Here is a 23031-nt window from a genome sequence, read left to right on the forward strand (position 1 = left end):
CATTTTGACTCAGTCTTCCAGAATGTGTCCCTTGGAGGCTTTCCAGTCCTAGGGGATGCTTTGGGAGATGTCCTGTCTGTCCCAGAATGTGCTGCTTGGACGATGCTGTTAGTCTGCAGGGAGAGAACAGGTTATCCCCAGCTGTTTTTTTTTTTTTTAATTTTTTGACAGGCAGAGTGGACAGTGAGAGAGAGAGACAGAGAGAAAGGTCTTCCTTTTGGCGTTGGTTCACCCTCCAATGGCCGCAGCGGCCAGTGCGCTGCGGCCGGTGCATCGCGCTGATCCGATGGCAGGAGCCAGGTACTTATCCTGGTCTCCCATGGGGTGCAGGGCCCAAGCACTTGGGCCATCCTCCACTGCACTCCCTGGCCACAGCAGAGAGCTGGCCTGGAAGAGGGGCAACCGGGACAGAATCCGGCACCCCGACCGGGACTAGAACCCAGTGTGCTGGCACCGCAAGGCGGAGGATTAGCCTAGTGAGCTGCGGCGCCGGCCCCCCAGCTGTTTTTAAGATATAAAGAAGCTAGAGCGATTTCTCATGTCTCTTCACATTTCTAAACCTCCACCACATTCAGAGTCCCCATTTGTTCTCAGATGATAGCCTATGCAATATTTTTATTTTTATTTTTTACTTATTTGACAGATAGAGTTAGACAGTGTGAGAGAGAGAGACAGAGAGAAAGGTCTTCCTTCTGTTGGTTCACCCCCCAAATGGCCACCACGGCCGGCGCTGTGCCGATTCAAAGCCAGGGGTCAGGTGCTTCCTCCTGGTCTCCCATGCGGGCGCAGGACCCAAGCACTTGGGCATCCTCCACTGCCTTCCTGGGCCACAGCAGAGAGCTGGACTGGAAGAGGAGCAGCCAGGACTAGAACCTGACACCCATATGGGATGCCAGCGCCGCAGGCGGAGGATTAGCCAAGTGAGCCACGGCACCAGCCCCAGCCTATGCAATTCTTTAGCAAGATTGAGGCTATGAGAAATGGATCCTTTTAGTTTGTTGTTGCTACACCTTTTAGGGTGCCCCTGAACTCATGCCAGCTTATTTGCACCAACCTCATCTCTGCTACTGAGTTCTTAAGGCTGGCCCGAGAGTCTGGGCTTTTCTCCAACACTGGTCTATCTCCCTTGTTTCTTCTTTCTTTCTTTCTTTCTTTCTTTCTTTCTTTCTTTCTTTCTTTCTTTCTTTCTTTCTTTCTTTCTTTCTTCTTTTTTTTTTTTTTGGACAGGCAGAGTGGACAGTGAGAGAGAGAGACAGAGAGAAAGGTCTTCCTTTTGCGTTGGTTCACCCCACAATGACTGCTGCAGCCGGTGCACCACGCTGATCAGAAGCCAGGAGCCAGGTACTTCCTCCTGGTCTCCCATGTGGGTGCAGGGCCCAAGGACTTGGGCCATACTCCACTGCACTCCTGGGCCACAGCAGAGAGCTGGACTGGAAGAGGAGCACCCGGGACAGAATCCGGCACCCTGACCGGGACTGGAACCCGGTGTGCCAGCGCCGCAGGCAGAGGATTAGCCTAGTGAGCCGCGGCGCTGGCCAATCTCCCTTGCTTCTATATTTTTCCATCTGCCATAGTCTGATGTTTCTCCCCTCCATGTATAACTCTATTCCCTTAGAAAAGTATAGTGTGGGGAGCAATCCGGACTAGACTGAGTTACTGGAATTAAGACTTATTCTATGCATCTGCTCTCCCACTGTGGGGAGCAAACCGGACTAGACTGAGTTACTGGAATTAAGACTTATTCTATGCATCTGCTCTCCCACAATATGGCGCTGGGAGAGAAGTAAACAGCTTCCGCACAGCTGCCTCCAGTTCAACCAATAAACTGTAGGACTTGCTACTGATTGGAGGAGAGCAGCGTACTCGGCGTGTGGGCAGCCGAGTTGGGATTGGCGGAGGAGGACTATAAAGGAGGAGAGAGACGGCATTCACCGGGAACATCTATGGGGAACATCTAGCTGAAGGAACACCCGTGCAGCCCCCGAGAGACCCGGCCGGCGGTGTGCCGCTCCCCTGCGGAAGTGGGGAATGCGGCCAGGGGGAACTGCCCTTCCACGGAGGTGGAAGGGATAGTAGCCAACCCGGGAAGAACCAGCAGCAAACCCGGGGAGGGCCGAGCAGACGAAAGAACAGCGCAGGGTTCAGTGTTGCTCCTCCACGAAGAGGGGGAGCGACATAATGGTGCCGTGACTCGGATATGAAGCCTAGGCAGGGTCTTGTGTCGTTCCTCCACGAAGAGGGGGAGCGACATAATGGTGCCGTGACTCGGATATGAAGCCTAGGCAGGGTTCAGTGTCGCTCCTCCACGAAGACGGGGAGCGACATAATGGTGCCGTGACTCGGATAGGAAACCTAGAACGGATAGAAAACTTAGGACGGATAGCAAACTTAGGAGGGAAGAAACGGGAAGAAGTAGGAAAATACCGGAGAGAGAGACTAGAAGAGCCTAGGGGAAAGCCGGACGAGAAAGGTGCCGGAAGAAGCTATTGAAAGCCTAGGCATAAACTCGGATATGGACTGTGGGAAAAAAGTTAGGATTGAAAGCGAAAGTGAAAGCTTTCATAGACTCGGATGCGGACTATGGCGGGGAAGCTAGGAGATTGAAGGCGAAAGTGAAACCTGGAGGAGGCTTGGACTCGGATACGGACTGTGGGGAGAAGCCAGGAGAAATGAGAGGAATATTGTTGGAAGAAAACTTAGGGAAACACACCGGGTAGAGAAAAATGTTAGGGAGGATGAAGCCGCGAGTGCAGGCCAAGCCATCTTGGAATTCTTCAAGTCACCCTGGGGAGCAAGAGGCGAAGATCTGGAACCAGAGGCAGAGACGTGGGCCGCCAGGATTCGCCAGGTTAGTCCGGGGAACTTGGACTGAATGCCGGTGGTGGCGGAAACATTCGCGGAAGCCGCCGCGTGCAGAGAGAGCACGGGGCGTTGGCGCGAGGCCGTGGTGCGGGCGCGAAGTGCGTGGAGACCGCGGAGCGTGCGCGCAGAGCCGGGAACCCGCCGGCGGGGCGAGGCGCCGGGAAGCCTCGCAGAGCCGTGAAGCTGCCGCGGGGCGAGGTGCCGAGAAGCAGCCTCGGGGCGAGTGCCGCCGGGAAGCCGCAGGGATAAGAGAAACAGAAGTTTAGAAGTAAAAGTGAGAGAAATAGGAATGCTGGAAGATAGAAGTAAAATGGGAGAAATAGGAATGCCCGGAGATAGAGAAATAGAGAAATAGAAAGGCCTCCCCTCAACATGGCAACGAGAAAGTTTGGATTCGGTCTGCCTGATTAAGTGAGGCGATGAGCACGATGAGCACCTGCGGAGGCTAGCAGCTTATGCGCCGCAGGTCACCGAAGACAGGCACGAATTAACATCAGTAAGGCTTCCCCACAATACCGCAATTAGAAGGCTTGGATTCGGTCTGCCTGATTAAGGCGGTAAGCGCCAGCAAGCAGCTCGACCAGAGTATGAGCTGCAGGTCACCGAAGATAGGCACGAACCAACACTAATAAGTCTCCCCCACAATACGGCAATGAGAAGGCTTGGATTCGGTTTGCCTGATTGTTAGGTTTTGTAAGTCCCCTGCAGGCAGAGCAGAGCATGCGCTGCAGGGCACCGAACACAGGCACGCATCAGCGCCTAAAAACCTCCTCACAACATGGCGAAGAGAGGACCCGGATTCGGTTTTCCTGATTGATAGGACTTGTAAGAGCCTGTGGCAACTCTAGCAAGTAGAGCAGAGTGTGTGCCGCGGGACACCGAAGACAGGCGCGTATCAACGCCAAAAATAAAAAGAAAGGGGGATCTGTGGGGAGCAATCCGGACTAGACTGAGTTACTGGAATTAAGACTTATTCTATGCATCTGCTCTCCCACTGTGGGGAGCAAACCGGACTAGACTGAGTTACTGGAATTAAGACTTATTCTATGCATCTGCTCTCCCACAATATGGCGCTGGGAGAGAAGTAAACAGCTTCCGCACAGCTGCCTCCAGTTCAACCAATAAACTGTAGGACTTGCTACTGATTGGAGGAGAGCAGCGTACTCGGCGTGTGGGCAGCCGAGTTGGGATTGGCGGAGGAGGACTATAAAGGAGGAGAGAGACGGCATTCACCGGGAACATCTATGGGGAACATCTAGCTGAAGGAACACCCGTGCAGCCCCCGAGAGACCCGGCCGGCGGTGTGCCGCTCCCCTGCGGAAGTGGGGAATGCGGCCAGGGGGAACTGCCCTTCCACGGAGGTGGAAGGGATAGTAGCCAACCCGGGAAGAACCAGCAGCAAACCCGGGGAGGGCCGAGCAGACGAAAGAACAGCGCAGGGTCCTGTGTCGTTCCTCCACGAAGAGGGGGAGCGACATATAGTCCTCTCTCAACCCTCAAGTTATCATTATCCCTTTAGTCTTTTTTTAATTTATTATTTATTTATATTTATTTATTTTAAAGGCAGAGTTACAGAGAAGCAGAGAGAGAGAGAGAATCTTCCATCTGCTGGTTCACTCCCCGGATAGCCACAACGGCCTGAGCTGTGCTGATCCAAAGGCAGGAGCTTCTTCTGGGTCTTCCATGTGGGTGCAAGGGCCCAAGGACTTGGGCCATTTTCCACTGCTTTCCCAGGCCATAGCAGAGAGCTGGGTCGGAAATGGAGCAGCCGGGACTTGAACCCATGCTCATATGGCCACAGCGTTGGCCCCCTGTTGACTCTTCTTTTCATTCTAGCTCCACACCTGGTGGGGATGGGGCTGCACTTGCCATGCTTCCTTCCTCTTGGTTTGCTCCTTCTTTAGCCTATAGCCATCAGACTTCCCATGTCAGTTCTCCACAGGAGATTTTATTGGGAAAACCAGGCCTCATTTCAAGGATGAGACTCGAGTTTTTTCAAGAAGTCTTGAATGTTAGGACACTCCGGCTCGGTCCCACCAGCCACTAGAGAGAACAGCAATCACAGATTCTACCCCAGCTCCATGAGCTGCCTTGCAGCTCTGTCCTGCTGAGGAAGTTCCTGCCTCTCCCAGGCCCACACACTACCTGGCTACAGATAAATAGTTTGTACTATACCTTTGTGTTTCCACCTGTCTCTAGGCCACTCCAGGATGAAAGTAATCATCATCTGTGCCCATTCATCTTGGCCTTGGCCAAGCCCCAAGATCACCCATTTTCATAGGGCCACTCACCTCCATACTGCTTGGCATGTATCTCACTCTGACTCCATCTTCCACCTCCCTCCAACTTCTCAAACCTTCCCCTCTCTGGACTCAAGTTCTCTCGTTAGAAAAAGTCCTACATCCTCTACTTATTTGTTGTTTCTCTTAACTTTCCTGTTCTAAAGGAAACTAGGCTATTGCCTCTACTCTGGTTCCCTTGTATCTCTCCCCAAGTAAGATAATTTTATTCTCACAACACAAGAAATCTGGGGATGGAGTAATGTCCAACCTTTCCCCCCTTGCTACATCCAATTCATTTCTTCCTTTAAATTAATTAATTTATAAAGGCAGAGGCAGAGAGAGAGAGAGAGAGAGAGAGCAAGAGAGAGAGCTAGAAATATCTCCCATTTGGGACTCCAAGGAACTGGGGCAATAAATATCTGAGAAGCTACTTATGAAGGAAGGAGGTTTATTCTGGCTCACACATTGGGGAGTCACTTGGTTTACTCCCCAAATTCCTGTAACAGATGGGGCTGGGCTAGGCCAAAGCCAGCAGCCAGGAATTCAATTCAGGTCTTCACGTAGGTGGCAGGGAGCCAACTACCTCAGTTATCACCTGCTGCCTTCCTTGCAGGAAGCTGGAATTGGGACTGGAGCCAAGGCTCAGACCTAGCACTCTGATATGAGATGTGGGTATCGCAAGTGATGTCTTATCTGCTTCACAAATGCCTGCCACTCTTCCCTGTCCCCCTCCACCTTCTTCATTTAAAAACACATCTTCTTAGAAGGGCATGTCCTCTGGGTATGCATTGCATCCTGTGCTCCTATCACCTTCCAACCGTCCAGTTAACTCCTCATCCTTGCATGATTTAATACTGGGATCCCTATCTTTACTTCCACCCCATTTCTGTCTTCTGATGTGGGGATTGAACATAATGTTGTAAACTAGGTTCTTACTGTAGCCTTTTATTACTTTACATGAACGCACTTTAATGTCATCTTATCTTAGACTTCATTTACTAGTAATAGACTGGTCACTTCCACATCTGTTTCTGAGCCTCACACCTACAAAGCCAGCTGAACCCACTTGGATGTTTCATGGAACTGAAAAAATTTACCCACTCAGAATCTGAACTCATCTTTATCATAGACTGATTCTTTTCCTGTTCTCAAAATCTTGTTATACAGTACTTTATACTTTGTGTGTCTGTGTGGGTGCAAACTGTTGAAATCTTTACTTAGTATATATTAAGTTGATCTTCTATATATAAAGATAATTAAAAATGAATCTTAATGAAGAATAGGACGGGAGAGTGAGTAGGAGATGGGATGGTTTTTGGGTAGGGAGGGTGGTTATAGGTGGAAAAAACTCTATAATCCAAAAGTTGTACTTTCAAAATTTATATTTATTAAATAAAAGTGTTTTTTTTTTGACAGGTAGAATTATAGACAGTGAGAGAGAGAGAGACAGAGAGAAAGGTCTTCCTTCTGTTGGTTCAATCCCCAAATGGTCGCTACAGCTGGCACTGCGCTGATCCGAAGCCTGGAGCCAGGTGCTTCTTCCTGGTCTCTCATGCGGGTGCAGGGGCCCAAGCACTTGGGCCATCATCCACTGCCCTCCCAGGCCAAAGCAGAGAGCTGGACTGAAAGAGGAGCAGCTGGGACTAGAATCCGGCGCCCATATGGGATGCCGGCACCGCAGGCGGAGGATTAACCAAATGAGCCATGGCACCAGCCCCTAAATAAAAGTTTTCTAAAAAAAATCTTGTTATATAGAGTCAATGTCTATCCAGCCTCCCAGGTCAGAATTCTGGGAGTCATTCCAGATTTCTATATACTCTTGGAGGCCACATTTCATCAGTGACTTCCTCCCTAAGCTGCACCCATTGTCCATGACTCTAAAGCTTCTGATTCATCCTCTCCAAAGAATAAAACAGAATTAAGAAGGCAACTTTAATAGTAAGCATGCTTGGATTCAAATCATCACTTCCAATATATACTGTGAAATTGTTAGCAAATTACTTAAGCTTTCTGTTCCTGTTTTTTCAACTGTAAAAGGGCATACAGTAAAACAGATAAATTGAGTAATGATGTGTGAGATGTCTAGAACATGGTAAGTATCTTTTAGTTATGTTGTGATATTAATGATAATGATGGCTGAGTGAAACCAGGAGGGGCAACCACTTTAACTACATTAATTAAGGAAAACGACTTGAAGGATATGAGTTGTTTCTTAACCAGATTTTCAACCACCCTTTATTCAGCCCCACTCTGTACCACTGCCTAAAGGAACCCTGCTGTGGTTTGAACAGGATTTGACTCTGGAACTCATGCAGATGTTTACATCCCAAAGTTAGGGGTTTGTGGTGCTAGGAAGTTGGAAGATAATCCAATCTCCTAATTATCTAGGAGATGGGCTGAGTGGGAAGTCACTAGGGGTGTGCATGGGAGGTTGGGTGTCTGGGCCTGAGTTGGGCCCAGCTGCCCTCTTTGCTGCTTGGCTCACCATCTGATCCTTCCTCTGCACATTGCCATCCTCTGGCTGAATCAGTGGGGTCTGCCTGATTTTGGAATGTGAACCCCCAACGTGAGCCAGAATAAACCTCCTTCCTTCATAAGTAGCTCCTCTCAGGTATTTATTGCCCCAGTTTCTAAGGCGCTGTATTGTCTTGTTTAGATAGCTACTTGTTGCCCTACAGGGGAACCCATCAGTCACCAGGAAGTTTTAAGAGGTGGAGATGGCATCAGCAATTTTCCAGGCAGTGGTAACAGGATGATCTCCTGAAGACAAGGTTTATGCTGGGGCAACAGCAAATCACCCAGTTTAGATGGAGTGCTGCAAAGACCAGAAGGCGCCGGGGCTCGAAGTCACAGAATGGAGTCGATTGTTCTGAAGATAACAAAGTTATAGAATGGGAGTTAGTGAAAGGTCTTAAGTTGTGGAGAGAAAATTGGTCTCGTGATTTAGTATTATCACTTGTGGCTGCCGACAGAGACCAGATTCGAGGGGGCAGGAGCGGAAGCTGGAAGAAGGCGAGGTCATTGCGATAAAGAAGGAAATGGGTGGGGTGGGTGGTGAGCAGAGGCGGTCAGTGCGGATGGAGAGAAGGGTGCAGCCACTGGAGTGAGGGGGAGCGGAATGTATGGGACTCGGTGGCGGGCGGCTGACGGGAGTGAGAGGCCAGGCGGAGCTTCTAGTTAGTGACAACGCGAGGGCGAGGGTTCCAGTTCCAACGATTCGTCACCCCGCCGGGGGAGCGGGTCAGCTCGCTCGGCGGAGGCAGAGGCGCGGGCGCCTCGCGCACCTTGTCCCTCGCGCGACTCCGTCCGCGCAGCCCGCGGTTTGGTCGCGAGCGGCCGCCGCGCTAAGGTTCCGGTTCCGGCTCCGGCTGGAGTCTGCACCGTCGGCGACGGTGAGCAGCCATGGCGTACTCCACAGTGCAGAGAGTGGCCCTGGCCTCGGGTCTCGTCTTGGCTCTGTCGCTGTTGCTGCCCAAGGCGTTCCTGTCCCGTGGCAAGCGGCAGGAGCCGCCGCCGGCTCCCGAAGGTAAGAGCGGGCCTGCAGCTCTCGCTGTAGACGGATACCGAGAACGCTGGTTGAGGGAGGGCAGACTCTGGGCGTCCCTGGTCCCCACCAAGGTACCCGGCAGACCGGCCGAGGCGGCGGCCGAGGCGGCGGGTGGGAGGACCCGAGCCCCACTGTTCTCTTGGCATCCGCGGGCGGCGGTCCAGCTCCTCCCGGGACGGGGTCGCTCCGGGGGTTCTGCAGCAGGAAGGGTCAGGAATGCACACCTGCCTGGGCACCCTCTAGGTAGTCGCGCGCCCGCCCACCCTGTAGGCTGGCAGCCCCGTTCTTCCTCCCCTCACTGGCGTCACTCATCTTGTCAACCGTCTGTTCACGTGCCTTGAGCCAGTAGACCTCCAGCTGGCTTTCCCTCGTTAAGGTTTGCCAGTGCTTTCTGTTAATTTGGAGAAATGACGTCATTTGGAAGTGATGGTGTTAACTCGTGTACTTTCAGCTGGGTGTGGGGCGCTCAATGCTTTAGGCTCTTTTTCATGCCTTTAGAAACATTACCTGAAGACTTTAATAAGCCAAGTTTCAGTGACTGAGCTGACAACGAACAAATTACTGCGTACCTCTTAATTAAGCAAGTATTTGTCTTGGAGGTTGACCACCTGTCAATCCTTTGTTACTGGTGTGGTGCTGTTTAAAAGCCCAGCCCCTTGTCTGCATTCCTGGGCTTTTACAGAATGAAGGTAGAGGTATGGGTGTTGAAGGCTGGGAGAAGGAGCAGAACTATTCTCTGTAGGTCGGAAGTTTTACTGGTAACTTTCTCTTCTGAGTTGTTCCATTAACATCCTTGAGTCACGATTTTATGGGCTCTGAACGCTTCCACCATTGCTGAACCTGTTGACTGCTGGACAGCTCCCTGTGGACTGTGTAATCCATTGCCCTCTGATCTCTGCTCTGTAGTTCCATCCTCCCGAGCATCCTAGATTACATACACTATAAACGTGGAGCACCAAGCTTTAGGAGTGGAGAGCAGACTGGACAAACAATTCTCGTTACAGAATTGCTTTGTAATCTTTATGCTTGTTAACACTATCCACCTGGAAGAGACTTTGAAAACATCTTTGCACATTTGTCATTTCTGTCTTATTGAAAAAATCTAAAGGCTTTCTTTTGTCTGCCTTGGAAGGAATAAATTCATGATGCTCTTGTACAGTGAAGATTCTTCTAAAACAGGTTTTTTTTTTTTTTTTTTTTTTTTTTTTTTTTTTTACTGAGTTGAATTCCCCTTATAGTGAATTATCTTAAACAAGCACTATTGAATGTGAGTGTGAGGTGCTCCTATCAGTGTTGAGGAGGGTATAGAGAGGAGAATAGATGTGGCTTCTCCCCTGAGAACTCAGATGCTGGTATTTAATGTTCTCAACTTTTAGGATCTTTGTCCTTTCTGATCTTTATTCCTGAAGTATTCTTACATTAGCTTCTTTCTTTCTATTCAAGTTTCAGCATAAGTGTAACCTATTCAGAGAGACTTTCCCTAATGACCCTAGCTAAAATAACTTTCCATTCTGTCACTCCCATTCCATCTTGTTTTCTTCACTGAATCCCTGTATAGTACAAAAGATCTTCAAAATCTCCATGGAAATGTGTATTGTGCAACCATCTTGTTTTATTTTCTTCATTGAATCACTGTGTAATACAGGATATCTTCAAAAATTCATGGAAAATGTGCATCATGCAAAAACTATGCACGAATTGCAATTTTTTTGCCTCAAAGTAAACTTATTTAATACCATTTTCCATGAGTTTTTGAGGTACTCTAGTGTGAAATCTTCTTTTTTTTGGTCTTCATCGTTAAGAATGCAAGCTGCATCAGGATAGGAACCTTTGTCTTTTTTTGTAACCAGTATTTTTTAGTGCCTGACATAATAATATATACTTTTACATGAATAAATTTAACTTATGAAGCTACAATATTGTGAATTCTCTTTCCATATTACAAATTACTGAAGTAGTATAATCTAGGCAAAATCTTTCTTTTTAATGTTTATTTGTTTTCATCTACTCGAAAGGCAAAGTGACACACAAACACAGAGGACTTCCATCTGCTAGTTCACTCTTCCAAAAGCTCACAAGTAGGGCTGGGCCAGGCAAAAGCCAAGAGCCTAGAAACCCATTTGGGTCTCCTGTGTGGGTGTCAGGAGCCTAAGTACTTGAGCCATCCTGTGCTGCATCTCAGAGTGTGCATTAGCAGGAAGCTGGATCTGAGGCACAGTATCTGGGACTCAAACCAGCACTCCTGTATGGAATGTGGGCATACCAGGTAGTGGCTTAAACCCCGCTGTGCTGCAATGCCTGTCCCCAAATCCCACCTGAATGATATATATCAGGAACCAAACTTTGCTAACATTTTAAAAGTAGTGAATTTTAGTAATTTTTGGGTTACATGCCCCTTTCCGAATCTGATGAAAGCTTTATATTTTTCTCTGTAGAAAAATGTACATGCTATTTGTACATACATCCAAAATTTGAATTTCAATTTGGAGAATTCACAGAACCTAGAAATTCTGCTTTAAAAAAGGGACAGCCTGATTATTTGAAAAATTCTTAAAATTTAATCACTATAGCATCCAGTTTTATCCACTGAGGTATGTGAAGTGAGCACAGTCCCCTTTCCACATGATAGCATTTAAAAATGTTTTTCAATTGTATGAGTTCATGAGATACAGCAAGATACTTCAGTAAACACATACGTTGTGTACAGATCAAACCAGGGTAATTAACATTTCCTTCTTGTCACTTTGGAGCCTTCAAGTTCCTCTGTCTGTTCATAAAAATGATCATAGGTTATTTTTTTATTTTATTTATTTATTTTGGACAGGCAGAGTTAGAGAGAGACAGAGAGAAAGACCTTCCGTTGGTTTACTCCCCAAATAGCCGCCATGGCTGGCATGCTGCGCTGATCCAAAGCCAGGAGCCAGGTGCTTCCTCCTGGTCTCCCATACAGGTGTAGGGCCCAACCACTTGGACCATCCTCCACTGCCCTCCTGGGCCACAGCAGAGAGCTGGACTGAAAGAGGAGCAACCGGGCAGAATCTGGCACCCCAACTGGGACTAGAACCCAGGGTGCCGGCGCCGCAGGTGGAGGATTAGCCTAGTGAGCCACGGCGCTGGCCTCATAGGTTATTTTGAACCATAGTTACCCCACTGTGCTGTAGAACACTAGAAATTATTCTGTCTTACTTTTTTTTTAAAAGATTTATTTATTTATTTGAAAGAGATACAGAGATGCAGAGGGAGAGAGGGAGGGAAGAAGAGAGGGAGAGAGGGGGAGAGGAGAGAGGGGGAGAGGGGGAGAGAGAGAAATATGTCAATCTACCATCTGCTGGTTCATTCCCCAGATGGCTGCAATGGCTAGAGCTGAGCCAGTCCGAAAACAGGAGCCAGGAGTTTCTTCCAGGTGTCCCATGTGGGTACAGGGGCCTAAGGACTGGGTCCATCTTCTGCTTTCCCAGGCCATAGCAGAGTGCTGTATTAAAAGCAGAGCAGCCGGGACTCAAACTGGCACCCATATGGGATGCTGGCACTGCAGGCGGAGGCTCTACCCGCTACACCACAGCACCAGCCCCTGTCTTACTCTTTTGGTACCTGTTACCCAATCTCCCTTTGCCTTTGTCCCTTCCCAACCTCTAGGAATCACTATTTTATATCCAGATTGACTTTTTTTTTTTAACTTTATCTATACTTTATTTTTAAGATTTTATTTATTTTATTTGAGAGAATTACAGACAGTGAGAGGGAGAGACAGAGAGAAAGGTCTTTGTTCTGTTGGTTCACTCTCCAAATGGCCGGAGCTGCACCGATCTGAAAACTGGAGCCAGGTGCTTCTTCCGGGTCTCCCACGAGGGTGCAGGGACCCAAGCACTTGGGTCATCTTCCACTGCTTTCCCAGGCCATAGCAGAGAGCTGGACTGGAAGTGGAGCAGCCAGGACTAGAACCGGCACCCATATGGGGTGCCAGCGCTGCAAGTGGAGGATTAACCTCCTGTATCACAGTGCCAGCCCCCAGATTGACTTTGTTTTAACCTCTATGTATGAGACAGAACATGTAATAATTGTTTGTTTTCTAAGTCTGACTTGCTTCACTTAACATAATGTACTCTAGTTCCATCTATTTTGTTGTGATACCTTTCTTTTTATGGGTTAATACTCTGTTATGCATATATATATATATATATACACCACATTTTTGTTATCCAGTCATTCGTTGATGGGCATCTATATTGATTTTGTAGCTTATAGTGGATAGTGTATCAGTAAACATGGGAGTGCAGGTTCCTGTTTGATATGCTGATTTCATTTCCTTTGAATATATACTCAGAAGGGGGATAGCTAGATCATGTGGTAGACCTATTTTTATTTTTTTGAGAAAATTTCATACTGTTTTCCATACTGGCTGTTATTAATTTGCATTCTACCAACAGTATATAAGAGTTCTCTCCTCTCCACACTTCAATTTCTTTCTTCAATGCTTTATAATTTTCTTTGTAGAGCTCTTATATATGCTTAGTTAAATTTATTCCTAGATATTTTATTACTCTTGGTAGCTGTGTGAATAGGGCAGATTTTGATTTTTTTTTTTTTTACTGAATTTGTTATTAATGTATACAAATGCTATGGAATTTTGTGTGTTGATTTTGTGTCCTACAACTTTACTGAACTTGTTTATCAGTTCTAGTAATCTTTTGGTGGAGACTTGAGATTTGTCTGCATATTGAATCTTCTACATTATGGGATAATTTGACTTCCTATTTTTTAAAAAAATGTATTTATTTGAAAGGCAGAGTTAGAGAGGGGGGGAGAGAGAGCAAGTGAGAGATCAATCCTCCACCTACTGGTTCATTCCACAATTGTCCTCAAAAGCCTGGGCTGGACCAGGCTGAAGCTAGGAGCCTGGAACTTCATCTGGATTTCCCACGTGGATGGCAGGAACCCAAATATTTTGGCCATCTTCTGCTTCTTTTCCCAGACACATTAGAAGGAAGCTGCATTGGAAATGGAGCAGCCAGAACTTATACTGGGGCCTGTATGGGATGCCAGCATTGCAAATGGACGCTTAACCTGCTGTACCAGAATTTCAGCCTTGATTTCCTCTTTTTTATTTATTTATTTATTTATTTAGTATTTATTTATTTATTTTGGACAGGCAGAATGGACAGTGAGAGAGAGAAAGAGAAAGGTCTTCCTTTTCCATTGGTTCACCCCCCAGTGGCTGCTGGGGCTGGCGTGCTGTAGCCGGTGCACCGCACTGATCCGAAGCCAGGAGCCAGGTGCTTCTCCTGGTCTGCCATGTGGGTGCAGGGCCTAAGCACTTGGGCCATCCTCCTCTGCACTCCCAGGCCACAGCAGAGAGCTGGACTGGAAGAGGAGCACCCGGGACAGAATCTGGCACCCCGACAGGGACTAGAACCTGGGGTGCCGGCGCCACAGGCGGAGGATTAACCTATTGAGCCGCGGCGCCGGTCGATTTCCTCTTTTTTTAAAAAAATATTTATTTATTCAAAAGGCAGAATGATAGAGAGTGGGGGAGAGAAAGATCTTCCATCTACTTGTTCTCTCCCCAAGTGATCATTACAGCTAGGCTAGGCCAGGCTAGGCTGAAGCCAAGAACTCCATCCATTCTCCCACATGAGTGGCATAGATCCAAGTACTTGGGCTGTCATCCTATTGCTTTTGGTGTAGCTGGGACTTGAACCAGTACTCTGGTATGGGATGCTGGATCACAAATGGCTAGATCACAAATGGCAGCTTAGTCCACTGTGCCACAATGCCAGCCCCTCCTCTTGCCTTTATCTGTGTGACTTTTATTTCTTTATCCTGTCTAATTGCTGTAGCTAAGACTTGCAGTATAAGGTTGAGAGGGAAGAGTAAGCGTACTAGCTCCAGCTCCTAGAGGAAATGCTTTCTGAATTTCCCCATTGAGAGTGATGTTTGCTGCAGGTTTATCATATGAAGCCTTTATTGTGTTGAAGCATTATGTTTCTTTTTTCTTTTTTTGCTTTCAAGCTTTTATTTAATGAATATAAATTTCCAAAGTACAGCTTATGGATTACAATGGCTTCCCCCCCATAACGCCCCTCTCACCCGCAACCCTCCCCTTTCCCACTCCCTCTCCCTTTCTATTCACATCAAGATTCATTTTCGATTCTCTTTATATACAGATGATCAGTTTAGCATACATTAAGTAAATATTTCAACAGTTTGCTCCCACACAGAAACATAAAGTGAAAAATACTGTTTGAGTACTAGTTATAGCATTAAATCTCAATGTACAGCACACTAAGGACAGAGATCCTACATGAGGAGTAAGTGCACAGTGACTCCTGTTGTTGACTTAACAAATTGACACTCTTGTTTATGGCCTCAGTAATCAACCTAGGCTCTTGTCATGAGCTGCCAAGGCTATGGAAGCCCCCTGAGTTCACTGACTCTGATCATATTTAGACAAGGCCATGGTCAAAGTGAAAGTTCTCTCCTCCCTTCAGAGAAAGGTACCTCCTTCTTTGATGACCCATTCTTTCCACTGGGATCTCACTCGCAGAGATCTTGCATTTAGGTGTTTTTTTTTTTTTCCCCCAGAGTGTCTTGGCTTTCCATGCCTGAAATAGTTTCATGGGCTTTTCAGCCATATCCAAATGCCTTAAGGGCTGCTTCTGAGGCCAGAGTGCTGTTTAGGACATCTGCCATTCTATGGGTCTGCTATGTATCTCACTTCCCATGTTGGATCATTCTCTCCCTTTTTGATTCTATCAGCTAGTATTTGCAGACACTATTTTTGTTTATGTGATCCCTTTGGTTCTTAGTCCTATCATTATGATCAATTGTGAACAGAAATTGATCACTGGGACTAGTGAGATGGCATTGATACATGCCACCTTGATGGGATTGAATTGGAATCCCCTGGTATGTTTCTAACTCTACCGTTTGAGGTAAGTCAGCTTGAGCATGTCCTGAATTGCACATCTCTTCCCTCTCTTATTCCCACTCATATTTAACAGTGATCACTTTTCAGTTAAGTTTCAGCACTTAAGAAGAATTGTGTATTGATTATAGTATTCAACCAAAGGTATTAAGTAGAACAAACAAAAAAAATACTAAGAGGGATAACATATTTTTTTTTTTGTTTTGTTTTTTTTTTTTTGACAGGCAGAGTGGACAGTGAGAGAGAGAGACAGAGAGAAAGGTCTTCCTTTGCCGTTGGTTCACCCTCCAATGGCCGCCGCGGCCGGCGCGCTGCGGCCGGCGCACCGCGCTGATCCGATGGCAGGAGCCAGGAGCCAGGTGCTTTTCCTGGTCTCCCATGGGGTGCAGGGCCCAAGCACCTGGGCCATCCTCCACTGCACTCCCGGGCCACAGCAGAGGGCTGGCCTGGAAGAGGGGCAACCGGGACAGAATCCGGTGCCCCGACCGGGACTAGAACCCGGTGTGCCGGCGCCGCTAGGCGGAGGATTAGCCTAGTGAGCCGCGGCGCCGGCTAAGAGGGATAACATATTAAGTTGCTCATCAACAGTCAGGGTGAGGGCTGATCAAGTCACCATTTCTCATAGTGTTCATTTCACTTTAACAGGTTTCCTTTTTGGTGCTCAGTTGTCACCTATCAAGGAGAACAAGTGGTATTTGTCCCTTTGGGATTGGCTTATTACACTCAGCATGATGTTTTCCAAATTCCTAACAGGGATCACTTTTCAGTTAAAATTTAAACACCTAAGAATAATTGTGTGTTAATTACAGAGTTCAACCAATGGTACTAGAACAAAAATTACTAAAATGGATAAAGTATTACATTGTACATCAACTGTCAGGACAAGAGCTGATCAAGTCACTGCATTATGTTTCTACACTTAGTTTGTTCAGAGTTTTAATCATGAGTAAATAGCGGATTTTATTGTGTGCTTTTTCTGAGTCTATTTAGATGATCATGTGATTTTTATCATTCATTTTGTTGACATGATATGTGTTTGTATTGCATATGTTGAACCATCTCTGCATTGCTGGGATAAATCCCGTAACTCACAGTGAATTAATTTTTGACATAATGTTGGGATTTGATTTATTAGTATTTTGTTGAATTTTTCCAATTGTGTTCATTATGGAGATTAGTTTGTAGGTTTCTGATGTTCTTTTTTGGTTTTGTTATCAGAGTGATAGTGATCTTCTAGAATGAGTTTGGAAGGATTCCTTCCTTTTCATTATTTTGAAATAGTTTGAGAAGAATTGGTGTGTGTTCTTTGTTAAAAGTTTAGTAGAGCTCATCTGTGAAGTCATCCAATCCTGGGGTTTTCTTTGTTGGGAAACTTTCTTACTTCTTAAGTCTCTTTCATCATTATTGGTTTATTCAGATTTTCTATGTCTTTATGGTTCAGCTTTGGTAGATCATATGTACCCATTTAATCTACATTTTCCAGTTTGTTGGCATATAGTTCATATTAGTCCAAGGATCCTTTGTATTTTGTGCTATCAGTTGTAATATCTGCATTTTCATCTCTGATTTTGAGTCTTTTCTTTCTTTTTTTTTAATTAGGCTAGCTAAGTCTTTCAGGTTTGTTATCCTTTCAAAAAATCAACTCATTTATTTCATTTTATTTATTTCTACTTTGATCTTTGTTATTTCTTCTGCTAATTTGAGGTTTTGTTTTTTTTTTTTTTTTTTTTTTTTGCTTTTCTAATTCCTTGAGATGTATCAGGTCCTTTGCCTATTTCTTGACTAGGTTATTTTATGGTTGTTCAGTTTCTTGAGTTCTTTATAGATCCTGAAAGTTAATCCTTTATCAGTTGCATAATTTGCTAATATTTTCTCCCATTCTGTCAGTTGCCTCTTCACTTTGCTGAGAGTGTTTCTTTTGCAGCATAGAAGTCTGTCAGTTTGATGTAATCCCACTTGTTAATTTTGGGTTTGAATATCTGTGCTTCTGGGGTCCTTTCCAAGAAGTCTTTCCCTTTGCTAATGTGTTGTAGGGTTTCCCCAATGTTCTCTGGTAATTTGATGGTATCACGTTGTAGAATTAGGTCTCTGATTCATTTTGAGCGGATTTCTATATAAGGTGTATGGTAGAGGTCTTGTAGATTTAGGTCTCTGATCCATTTTGAGTGGATTTCTATATAAGGTGTATGGTAGAGGTCATGTTTTATACTTCTGTATGTGGAGATCCGGTTTTCCCAGCAGCATTTGTTGAAGGGACTGTCTTGGCTCCAGGGGTCGATTTTTCCTCCTTTGCCAAAGATAAATTGGTGGTAGATGCCTGGATTAATTTCTGGGGTTTCTGTTCTGCTCCATTGATTTACATGTCTGTTTTTATGCCAGTACCAGTCTGTTTTGATTATAACTGCCTTGTAGTGTATCTTGAAATCTGGTATTGTGATGCCTTCAGCTTTGTTTTTATTAAGATTGCTTTAGCTATTCAGGATCTCTTGTGTTTCCATATGAATTGTAGCATCATTTTTTCTAATCTGAGAGAATGTTGTTGGAGTTTTGATTGGGATCACATTGACTATATAAATTGCTTTTGGTAGTGTGGACATTTTGATGATGTTGATTCTTCCAATCCATGAACATGGAAGATTTTTCCATTTTTTTAATGTCATCGTCTTTTTTTTTTTTTTTAATGTTTTGTAGTTCTCATTGTAGAGATCTTTGACATCCTTGGTTAAATTTATTTCAAGGTACTTGAAGTTTTTTGTAGCTATTGTGAATGGGATTGGTCTTAGAAGTTCTTTCTCAGCTATAGCATTGTCTGTGTATACAAAGGCTATTGATTTTTGTGTGTTGGTTTTATATCCTGCCACTTTACCAAATTTTTCTGTGAGTTCCAATAGTCTTTTGGTGGAGTCTTTTGGATCCCCTATATATAGAATTATGTCATCTGCAAATAGGGATAGTTGTACTTTTTCCTTCCCAATTTGTATCCCTTTGATTTCCTTTTTTTTTTTTTTAAACCTAATAGCTCTGGCTAAACCTTCAAGAACTAAATTGAATAGTAGTGATGAGAGTGGGCATCCTTGTCTAGTTCTGGATCTTAGTGAGAATGCCTCCAGTTTTTTCCCCATTCAGTAGGATGCTGACTGTGGGTTTGTCATAAATTGCTTTGATTATGTTGAGGAGGGTTCCTTCTATACCCAGTTTGCATAAGGTTTTCATCATAAGAGGGTGTTGAATTGTGTCAAATGCTTTCTCTGCATTGATTGAGATAACCATATGGTTTTTGGTCTTCAGTTTGTTAATGTGGTATATTTATTGATTTTCAAATGTTGAGTAATCCTTGCATACCGGTGATAAATCCCACTTGGTCCAGGTAAATTATCTTTCTAATGTTTTGTTGGATTCGGTTGGCTAGTATTTTGAGGATTTTTGCATCTATGGTTTTCATGATGTTGGCCTATAGTTCACTTTTTCTGTTGTATGTTTTTCTGGTTTAGGAATTAAGATGATGCAGGTTTTATAGGAGTTTGGGAGGATTCCTCCCTTTCAATTGTTTTGAATGGCTTGAGGAGAATTGGAATTAGTTCTTTAAATGTCTGGTAGAATTCAGCAGTGAAGCCATCAGGACCTGGGTTTTTCTTTGTTGGAAGGGTCTTTGTTACTAATTCAGTCTCCTTCTTGGTTATTGGTCTGTTTAGGTGTTCTATGTCTTTGTGACTCAATTTAGGATTATTGTATGTGTCCAGGAATCTATCCATTTCTTCTAGGTTTGCCAATTTATTTGCTTTTTTTGTTGTTGTAATTCCTGATGATTCTTTTTATGTCTGTGGTGTCTCTTGTTACATTTCCTTTTTCATCTCTGATTTTATTGATTTGGGTCTTCTCCCTGTTTTTCTTGGTTAGTTGGGACAATGGTATGTCAATTTGATTTTTTTTTCCAAAAAATCAGCTCTCATTTCATTGATTTTTTTTGTATATTTTTGGTTTCAATTTTGGTTTCTTCCTTAACTTTAATTATTTATTTCCTCCTACTAATTTGGGGTTTGGTTTGTTTTTGTTTTTTTTTTCCCTAGGTCCTTGAGATGCATTGATAGTTCATTTATTTGGTGACTTTCTAGTTTCTTGATGTAGGCACTAATTGCTATATACTTCCCACTTTTTTTTTTAAAGACTTATTTATTTGTTTGAGAGGCAGAGTTATAGACAGAGAGAAAGAGACAGAGAGATATTCCATATACTGGTTCACTCCCCAAATGGGCACAATGGCTGGAGCAGAGCTGGTCTGAAGCCAGGAGCTTCCTCTGGGTCTCCCACATGGGTGCAGGGCCCCAAGCACTTGGGCCATCTTCCACTGCTTTCCCAAGCCATGACAGAGAGCTGCATCAAAAAAGGAGCAGCTGGGACTCAAACTAGTGCCCAAAAGGTGGAGACTTAACCTACTACGCCACAGCGCCCGCCCCTAAACTTCCCTCTTAACTTTGCTTTTACTGTATCCTATAAGTTTTTTTTTAAAAGATTTATTTATTTATTTGAAAGAGTTACACAGAGAGGGGAGAGGGAAAAGGAGGGCAGAAGGTAGGGGGTTGGAGGGAGGTCTTCATCTGCTGGTTCACTCTGCAGTTGGCCACAGTGGCCGGAGCTGCACCGATCTGAAGCCAGGATCTCCCACGCAGGTGCAGGGGTCCATGGACTTGGGCCATCTTCTACTGCTTTTCTAGGCCATAGTGGAGCTGGACTGGAAGTGGAGCAGCTGGGACTTGAACTGGTGCCCACATGGTATGCTGGCACTATAGGTGGTGGCTTTACCTTCTGTGCCACAGCAGCAGCCCCCATTCCATAAGTTTTGATGTGGTGGATTGTCAACTTCATTTGATTCCAGAAAGTTTTTGTTTTCTCTTTTGATTTCTTCTATGACTCACTGTTCATTTAGGAGCATGTTGTTCAGTCTCCACGTGTTTGTGTATGTTCTTGAGATTCTTGAGTTGTTGGTTTCAAGCTTCATTCCATTGTGGTCAGAGAAGGTGCATGGTATGATCTTTATTTTTTTGAATTTGCTGAGACTTACTTTATGGCCTAGTGTATAGTCTATCTTAGAGAAGGTTCCGTGCGCTGCTTAGAAGAATGTGTATTCTGCGGCCGGCACCGCGGCTCACTAGGCTAATCCTCCGCCTAGCGGCGCTGGCACACCAGGTTCTAGTCCCAGTCAGGGCGCCGGATTCTGTCCCGGTTGCCCCTCTTCCAGGCCAGCCCTCTGCTGTGGCCAGGGAGTGCAGTGGAGGATGGCCCAGGTGCTGGGGCCCTGCACCCCATGGGAGACCAGGAAAAGCACCTGGCTCCTGGCTCCTGCCATCGGATCAGCGCAGTGTGCCGGCCGCGGCGGCCATTGGAGGGTGAACCAACGGCAAAGGAAGACCTTTCTCTCTGTCTCTCTCTCACTGTCCACTCTGCCTGTCAAAAAAAAAAAAATAAATAAAAAAGAAGTAGAATGTGTATTCTGCAACTGTGGGGTGAAAAGTTCTGTAAATATCAGTTAGGTACATTATGGACCATAATGTTGATTAGCTCTGTTGTTTCTTTGTTAATTTTCTGTCTGCTTGATCTATACATTGATGAATGTGGGGTGTTGAAGTCCCCCCTTACTCTTGAATTGTAATCTATGTCTCTCTTTAGATCCTTTAACATTTTTTAATAGCCAGGTACCCTGTAATTGGATGCATATGCATTTATTTTAGTCATGTCTTCCTGTTACATTGATCCCTTAATCATTACATAGTGCCCTTCTTTGTCTTTTTTATCAATTTTTGTGTTAGTCTATTTTGTCTGATATTAGGATGGCTACCACTTCCCTTTTTTCTTTCCATTAGTATGGAATAACTTTTCCCATCCTTTTACTTTCAGTCTGCATGTATCTTTGTTGGTGAAGTGTATTTCTTATAGGCAGCAAATACATGGGTCTTGTTTTTTTAATCCATTCTGCCAGTCTGTATCTTTTAACTGGAGAGTTTAAGCCATTTACATTTGAGGTAACTATTGGTAAATAACTACTTGGCCCTACCATTTTTCTATTAATATTCCTGTTGTTTATTTTGGGTTTCTTTTGTACTTTACTGGGGGATTTTCTGTCTTCACATTCTTTCATGATGATATCTGTCTTTTTGTGTTTCTGTGTGTATCACATCTTTCAGCATCTTTTGTAAGGCTGGATGAGTGGTGACAAATTCTTTCAATTTTTGTTATGGAAGGTCTTTATTTCACCTTCATTCATAAATGAGAGCTTTGCAGGGTACAGTATTCTTGGTTGACAGTTTTTTTTCTCTTAAGATTTGTATTATATCTTGCCATTATCTTCTAGCCTGTAGGTTTCTGAAGAGAAAGTCAGCTGTGAATCTAATTGGAGGTCCTCTGAAAGTAATCTGGTATTTCTCTCATACACATTTTAGAATATTTTCTTTATGTTTTACTGTGGAGAGTTTGACTTCAGTGTGTCACATGAAGATCTTTTCTGGTTGTGTCTATTGGGAGTTCTATGTACTTCCTGTACTTGGATGTTCCTTTCTTTCTCCAGTTTAGGGAAGTTTTCTGTAATTATTTCACTAAGTAGACCTTCTAGTCTCTTTTGTCTTGCCACAGCTTTTGACACTCCTAAGATCTGTATGTTGGGTCATTTGATAGTATCCCATAGATCTCCAACACTATTTTTAAGGTTTCTATTTTTTTTTTTTTTTTGGTCTGACTGTAAAATTTCCAGAGATTTTTCTTTTAGCTTGGGTGTTATTTATTCTGCCTCACCAACTCTGTTGTTAAGTGTGGGGAGCAATCCGGACTGGACTGAGTTACTGGAATTAAGACTTATTCTATGCATCTGCTCTCCCACAATATGGCGCTGGGAGAGAAGTAAACAGCTTCTACACAGCTGCCTCCAGTTCAGCTAATAAACTGTAGGACTTGCTCCTGATTGGAGGAGAGCAGCGTACTCGGCGTGTGGGCAGCCGAGTTAGGATTGGCAGAGGAGGACTATAAAGGAGGAGAGAGACGGCATGCACCAGGAACATCTAAGGGGAACATCTGAGGGAACACCTGTGCAGCCCCCGAGAAAGCCGGCCGGTGGTGTGCCGCTCCCCTGCGGAAGTGGGGAATGTGGCCAGGGGGAACTGCCCTTCCACGGAGGTGGAAGGGATAGTAGCCAACCCGGGAAGAACCAGCAGCAAACCCGGGGAGGGCCGAGCAGACAGAAAGAACAGCGCAGGGTCCTGTGTCGTTCCTCCACGAAGACGGGGAGCGACATTAAGGCTTTCCACTGCATTTTTTATTTGATCTGAATTATTCATTTCTAGTATTTTATTTTGATTTCTCTTTAAAATCTTAATTTAATGGGGAAAATCTTCATATCATATGGTTTTCTTTAATTCATGCATTTGCTT

At 44.9% G+C, this 23031-nt stretch overlaps 1 protein-coding gene across 2 annotated transcripts in view; it reads left to right on the plus strand.

Annotated features, from left to right (window-relative positions):
- The first annotated feature begins 8412 nt into the window (after positions 1-8412).
- Positions 8413-23031, plus strand: part of RIC3 (RIC3 acetylcholine receptor chaperone) — an 85136-nt gene continuing 70517 nt past the window's right edge. For both annotated transcript variants that reach the window (XM_051824364.3, XM_008265650.5), the window contains exon 1: positions 8413-8670. In XM_051824364.3, the coding sequence (XP_051680324.2) occupies positions 8547-8670 (124 nt within the window). In that variant the 5' untranslated portion in view covers positions 8413-8546. The remainder of the gene's footprint in view (positions 8671-23031) is intronic.

Source organism: Oryctolagus cuniculus, chromosome 1, assembly GCF_051225735.1.
Source record: "Oryctolagus cuniculus isolate XC-2025 breed Fujian yellow rabbit chromosome 1, ASM5122573v1, whole genome shotgun sequence".
Lineage (NCBI taxonomy): Eukaryota > Metazoa > Chordata > Mammalia > Lagomorpha > Leporidae > Oryctolagus > Oryctolagus cuniculus.